The sequence below is a fragment of the Myotis brandtii genome, unplaced genomic scaffold (genome assembly GCF_000412655.1).
Source record: "Myotis brandtii unplaced genomic scaffold, ASM41265v1 scaffold99, whole genome shotgun sequence".
Classification (NCBI taxonomy): domain Eukaryota; kingdom Metazoa; phylum Chordata; class Mammalia; order Chiroptera; family Vespertilionidae; genus Myotis; species Myotis brandtii.
In genome coordinates this window covers 2,755,374-2,762,047 of record NW_005372121.1, presented here as the reverse complement: position 1 = coordinate 2,762,047, position 6,674 = coordinate 2,755,374, and the positions used below count along the sequence as shown (strand labels likewise).

General features: G+C 39.1%; 1 protein-coding gene across 3 annotated transcripts in view; it reads right to left on the bottom strand.

Moving 5' to 3' along the window:
• Positions 1-6,674, bottom strand: part of LRRIQ4 (leucine-rich repeats and IQ motif containing 4) — a 15,331-nt gene that overhangs the window by 2,408 nt on the left and 6,249 nt on the right. For 2 of the 3 annotated variants that reach the window (XM_014533585.1, XM_005886555.2), the window contains 3 exons: positions 4,160-4,333; positions 2,695-2,833; positions 1,533-1,729 (listed from right to left, as the gene is read on the bottom strand). In XM_014533585.1, the coding sequence (XP_014389071.1) occupies positions 1,533-1,729; positions 2,695-2,833; positions 4,160-4,333 (510 nt within the window). The remainder of the gene's footprint in view (positions 1-1,532; positions 1,730-2,694; positions 2,834-4,159; positions 4,334-6,674) is intronic. The other variant, XM_014533586.1, reaches the window with a different exon arrangement.

The window sequence follows — 6,674 nt, the reverse complement described above, 5'->3', positions numbered from 1 at the left end:
GTTCCCCCAAAATGTATACACACTTTAATAGCTGATAATGCAATTTTGAAAATGAAATGTATTTTAATAAACACTGCCTTTATAATTATTCAAAGTATGTGGATACATTTTTTGGGACACACTATATATATCACATGAAATATTAAGATCAATCCTAAGGGGAAAATGGAATGAAAATAGATGTTCAAGAAGAAAAGGATATAACAAAATGTCTGCCTGTAAAATAAGAACTTGTTCAAGTATCTTGTAAATTGATGTTGACTGACATATCAAATCAAAATAATATTTAGATTCCATTGGGTACATTTAAAATATTGATCTAAGAGCTCTATTTTAAAATGTCGATATTTAAAATTCACTGAAAAGTAAAAGCTTTGCAATGATTTAAACCTAGTGACAAAAGAATTTAAATACCAGTTTTGAAAATGTGCAAGAGAGTATATGGTTTTTCAAAATGCTCTTAGGAAGACTCCAAAAAGTATTTTTATTCTTCCAAAGTAGTCATTTCTGAATATATACATATTAAAACAAATATTTTAACATAAATAGCTGTCCTTATCTTTCCCTTTATGTTGTAGCTCAGGCATTACTCTGATTTATTAAAAGTATGTGGTTTTGGTAGGTAATATTATCTATGAGTTTAATTTCAGGGAAATGAAAATGGTCGATTTCAGCAGAGGAGAGCTGATCAACCTATATTTTGACAGCATCAGTGTGACTGCTGAGTGAAAGGTATATTTTCGGGGAGCAGGTGTGGAAGTAGGAGTGTGAGAAGATGGGGGCTTGGAACAGTTGAATGGAGAACACTGAATACTGACTGAAGTGAACACATTCCTGGTCTGTCTGGGGTATCCTTATGTCTCCATGGGCAAGACAGGGCTCTTAGTTCTTTGATCCTAGTTCAGTGATGGCGAACCTATGACACACGTGTCAGAGGTGACACGCGAACTCATTTTTTGGTTGATTTTCCTCTGTTAAATGGCATTTAAATATATAAAATAAATATCAAAAATATAAGCCTTTGTTTTACTCTGGTTGTAAATATCAAAAAATTTCTATATGTGACACGGCACCAGAGTTAAGTTAGGGTTTTTCAAAATGCTGACACGCCGAGCTCAAAAGGTTCGCCATCACTGTCTAGTTAGTGGCAGAGAAGAACTCTGGTCGCTAGACCTCTGCACCATAAATGCTTTCATTTCTAATTTTTCAGCCTTATCTTACTGACTTTGTTACTATCAGCTTTCCATCCCAGTGAATGCTCTAAGAATTTTAGATTGTTTTAAGAGTTGAAATTTTGGTTTCTTTTGCCTGATTGTTGGCTTCTTGTCTGACAAGGAGACGAGGAACAAACAGGCTAGGATGATGTTCAAAATTCTCTCGCTTGGCCCTGGGTAAGTAAAGAAGAGTCTCTACTCTCAAGGACAAGGTACAGATGTGTAAAGAGCAGCCTCATTGGATAATCTAATGTGTTTAACACTAACCCCTCTCCAAAGCAACTAGGAGTCTATTGTCCAGAAATTTTGCTGATTTACCTTTGTTGCTACTATTTTCATATGTCTTTTATTCTTAAGGTATGTGAAGATAGCCTCTTTGCCTTCGGTGTACACTTCTTCTGGGGGATCTTCCATAGGATTGTCCATCAGCGTCAGAACATCGAGATTCACTAGACTATCTAAATTCTCTGGAAGTTGGGTGAGCAAGTTTGTCTCAAGCAGTAATTCTCTCAAAGCTGAAACAATATTTTAAAATGATGAATTTATCTTAAAAACAGGCAAGAATTAAAACGTGAATTCTTTAGTCCAGTCATTTTGAAAGGTTTGTTTTCTACTGTGCCATGTCACAAAAAAAAACATCAGATTTGATGAGGCAACCCGAAGTTCTTTTCTTTAAAACAACTCAGAGTTGTTGGAGTTCGTGTAAATAAGTATTAGAGGCAAGAAACATTAATAAACACTAAAAGATTTTGAGAATGTTTCGTTCCTCCAGAGACCAAGGACAGGATAAAAATGTACAGTCAGGAGCATTACTAAAGAGTACAGCATAGCCTCTAACCTTTGAATGTCTTGTGGTTAGGTAACAGCTTGCACTCATATTTCTTCATCCTCCTTTCACTAAAGAATGGGCATAGTTTGAAAACATATCTATAAACCTGAAGATTCAGTACACTATGGGGAAATTTTTTTTAAAATCTGGCCCCAGTAGGAACTCAGCAAAAAGCTTAAGTAAATGGATATGTTTGAGTGTTTAAATATGAATCATATATGACTTTTCATGTCAATCATGTAGCTTCAAAAGCCCCCCTCTCCCGCCCCTTGCTGATTTCACCACTGTGAGTCAGTATTTTCTTTTTCTTCAAGTGACTTAGTGACCTAATGTGAATTTACTACAGGGCCCCCAACTCCCAATTCCAACATGTAGTAGGGATTCACTACATTTTTGTTGGTGGTGTAATGACTAATTATCTTAGCAGTTGCAACTTGCTTTTTAAATTCCCAATAAATAATTTGCCTTTGTGAGGCTCTGAGCTGTACTAGTCAGAGACCTGACCTTCCCAGGGAGCCCTGCAAGGAGGTAATGAGGTAGGGCCAAGCTCTCTAAACACGGAGATTGGTCTTTAGAAAAGCAAAGAAGCTTTTATCGAGGGAAATGCTGGCCTCAAACTCCACTAGGCTATGGGCTACTAAGATTCCCCACCTTGTGCTTGGCAGATGGCATCTGGAAGCTGCTTAAGCAGATTGTGGCGGCAATCAAGAACTTCCAGGTTAGGCATTGATCCCAAGGCCACTGGCAAGTACTCCAGATGGTTGTTTTCTATATGCAGCTCCTTAAGACTCTGAAATAAGATCATCGTATACCACAATGATCCTTACATTGAAAAATGAATTACAGTAACTAGAATCACCTTTGAGTTCCCATGCTACTTCAGTGAGGGTTATTATGCATTGGCATAAAGGGGGAAAACATTTAAAGGACCATCATCAAGAAGTTATTTTTCAGTCAAACTATTAGAAATGGTTCACATTTATGTAGGGAGATTAGAACATGGGAATCTAGTATTTCTGTTTCATGAAAACTTTATGAAAAAAACTTTATGAAAAAATAATTTGGATCATTTAACTACACACATCATTTGCTCCCTTTTAATAGCTAATGATTGGTGGCAGTTGCCTCAGAAGTATAATTTCCCCAAATATCAATCCAACATTGCCCAAGTGGAAGTAGCCAAGTATACAGATAATAAGTTAACTACGTTCAAATTCGCTGGGCAAAAACTTGTTTGTATCTCACCCTAAGATTTTGAAGAGTGTGACATGACGTACAAGGAGCAAAATGATAGAGTTCTATGAACACAGCATAAAGGAACGGAGAATTCGGAATAGAAGCCCAAGAGTGTGACATGACGTACAAGGAGCAAAATGATAGACAGAGTTCTATGAACACAGCATAAAGGAATGGAGAATTCGGAATAGAAACCATGTGTCATAGGTGAGTATCTGCTATACATACCATTGACCATTGCTCAGTGCCACGACCAGGGATAATGTAGTGGCCCACACCTACTTTATCAGTATTAAGAGTGCAGTACCAGGAGCATGAAAATATAACAGTTCCTTAAAGTATGCATATAGATAAAGACACACTGGTATGGCTACCAGTTAGTGAAGTGAACGTGTTGCTCTGCTAGGATTTATCACGGTGCCCTGGACCCATCCTCAGTGAACCTGGTGCAACAGTGAAATAGACCACGATTTACATTCCACCATGGAGAGTGGGAGGTCTATTGCCCCATCCAAACGGCAGCTCCCAGCATTCACCTGTATGATACTTTAACTTAAAAATAGTACAACTTTCAAGGGTAACTTATGAAAAGTAGAAACGAAATGAAAAGCAGTATGGCTCAATTTTTGCAAATAAAACTTTCCAAAACACATAGTGGAAAGGAGTATGGCATGACATACCCACTAGCAATCACAATAACTTGTTTTAGGTATAAATCTGGGGGTTGATCAGGAAGACAGTGGAAGGCTCAAAGTATAATGATGACTGTTGTTAGGAGCTGGAAATCTGGTATGGTTTCAGGGCATGTTTCCCCAATATCAGCCAACTTAAGGAATCAGTAGGTGTGTACCTCTTTGCCTGCTCATTTGGGGAGGCTTACCTGTAGTTTCCCAATGTCCTCTGGCACAGAGGTGAGCTTGGCTCCCTGATCTTGCCCAATGTATAATTTCTCTAAGGACTCTAAAGAAAAGATTTCTTCTGGAAATGAAATTAACTGATTCCCACTTAGTCCAAGTATCTTCAGTTTTGAAAGTGCACCGAAGTCTGAAGGTAACTAGAAGTATTCCAAAAAGATAAGTTTCAAGTCAATATCTTCTTTTAAATCCTCACATGAGGATATATTTATTGATTTTAGAGAGGGGGGAGGGAGGGAGAGAGGGAGAGAGAGAGAGAGAGAGAGAGAGAGAGAGAGAGAGAGAGAGAGGAGAAACAACATCGGTCAGCTGCCTCCCCCCATACCCCAATCAGGATGGAACCCACAACCTAGGTATGCACCCTGACCAGGAATCAAACCTGCAAACTTAATAGAGATTAAATCCTAGATTCTCTTCCTAAATCTTAAAGTTACTATCAAAACACTTACTTGCTGACAGGCAGTTTTAAAACTCTATGGCAATTAGGAAAACAAAAGACCTACCCAAGGTTTTGAAAATTGAATAAAATATATATTTTTTAAGAAACTCACATCTTGCCTGGCCCATGTACCACAATGGTTGAGCCTTGACCTATGAACCAGGAAGTCTATGATAGATTCCCTGTCAGGGCAGATGCCCTGATTGCAGGCTCAATCTCCAATAGGGGGCATGTAGGAGGCAGCCAATCAATGATTCTCTCTCATCATTGCTGTATCTATGACTCTCTCTCCCTCTCCCTTCCTTTCTGAAATCAATAAAAATATATATATTTTCAAAACCCACACCTTTTTGGCCTAGGATTTTTATAATGTCTGGGGAACACATGAGACTGGTGTCGATGGCCAGGAAAGACAGACCTATTATTTGGTTAGATGTTGAATTCCAAGTATCCCTTTTTCTCCCTCTATAGTTGTCTTTTGCTTTTCAAATAAATCTTTTATTTTATTTTAAATATTAAACAAAAGAAACAAATAAAATTATACCCAAATCTTTTGTTAATAAACACAATAAAATACTGCAATTAAAGTTGAGTTTCTCTACAATACCTTCATTTGCTTGACTACCTCCCTCTTCCCAGAAACAGCCATTGTTAGGAATGTAGTTTTTTCCAGTCCATATTTTTTATACTCTTATGACATATATAAATATCCATAAAATGTGTTGTGTGTATATGTATTTTTGTGTGATTAAAAATTTTTATAAGTGGCATCATTGGGTTCTGCAATTCAGTGCTTTACTTTTTAACAAACATTAACATTTTGGGATTTCTCCACATTGGTACCTATAGCTCCCATTCACTTAAATGATTGCATAGCATTCCACTTTACAAATATACCACAATTTACTTGCTCATTCCTCTATTAACTGACATTTAGATTGTCTTCCATTACTTCATGATTACCAACAATGCTATGATGAACATTTCTGAACAGGCCACCCTGTACACATGGGAAAGTTTCTCTAAAGCTGTTTTTGCAGTTTCCTATGAATGGAACATTAAGATCTAAGGTTGTATGTGTCAGAAAAATCTGTTTAAGGAAATCCTGTTAGGAGGTGGTCTTTATTAAGAATACTAGAGGCCCGGTGCATGAAATTGTGCAAGGGGGGTGTCCCTTAACCTGGCCTACGCCCTCTCACAGTCCAGGAGCCCTTGGGGGATGTCCGCCTGCTGGCTTAGGCCTGGCCTAAGCCGGCAGGCAGACATCCCTCTCGCAATCCGGGACCCCCTCTCTCCTTACTGCCCACCTGCTTGCTGCTCCTTACTGCTCAGCTTGCTGCTCCTTAGCACTGCCACAGAGGTGGGAGAGGCTCCTGCTACCGCCAGTGCATTCACCAGCCCTGAGCCCGGCTTCTGGCTCCCCACAGGGGGAGTGCACTGACCACCAGGGGGCAGCTCCTGCATTGAGCGTCTGCCTCCTGGTGGTCAGTGCACATCAGAGTGACTGGTTGTTCTGCCGTAATGGTTGCTTAGGCTTTTATTATATAGATAGACCCTGGAGTCCAGCAGCTCTGGGTGGGAATCCTGCCTTCATCACTTATAGGCATGTGGCCTTGACAAGTTAGTTACTCGCCCTGCGCCTCATTTTCCTCATATGCCATTGAGGATAATATTACCTACATCAAAAATACTTGTCAGTCCCTAGCCGGTTTGGCTCAGTGGATAGAGCATGGTCCTGTGGACTGAAGGATCCCGGGTTTTATTCTGGTCAAGGGCACATGCCCTGGTTTCGGGCTCTATCCCCAGTTGGGGACATGCAGGAGGCAGCCAATCGATTATTCTCTCTTATCATTGATGTTTCTGTCTCTTTCTCCCTCTCCTTTCCTCTCTGAAATCAATAAAAATGTATTTTAAAAAAGATACTTGAGAGGATTAAATGAGATAATCCTTGTAAAAAACAACAACACTCTGCCCAGTGCCTAACATACATATTGTAAATAAACGGTAGCTATTAATTGTGATTAATGTTTTTCTTGGAGGGG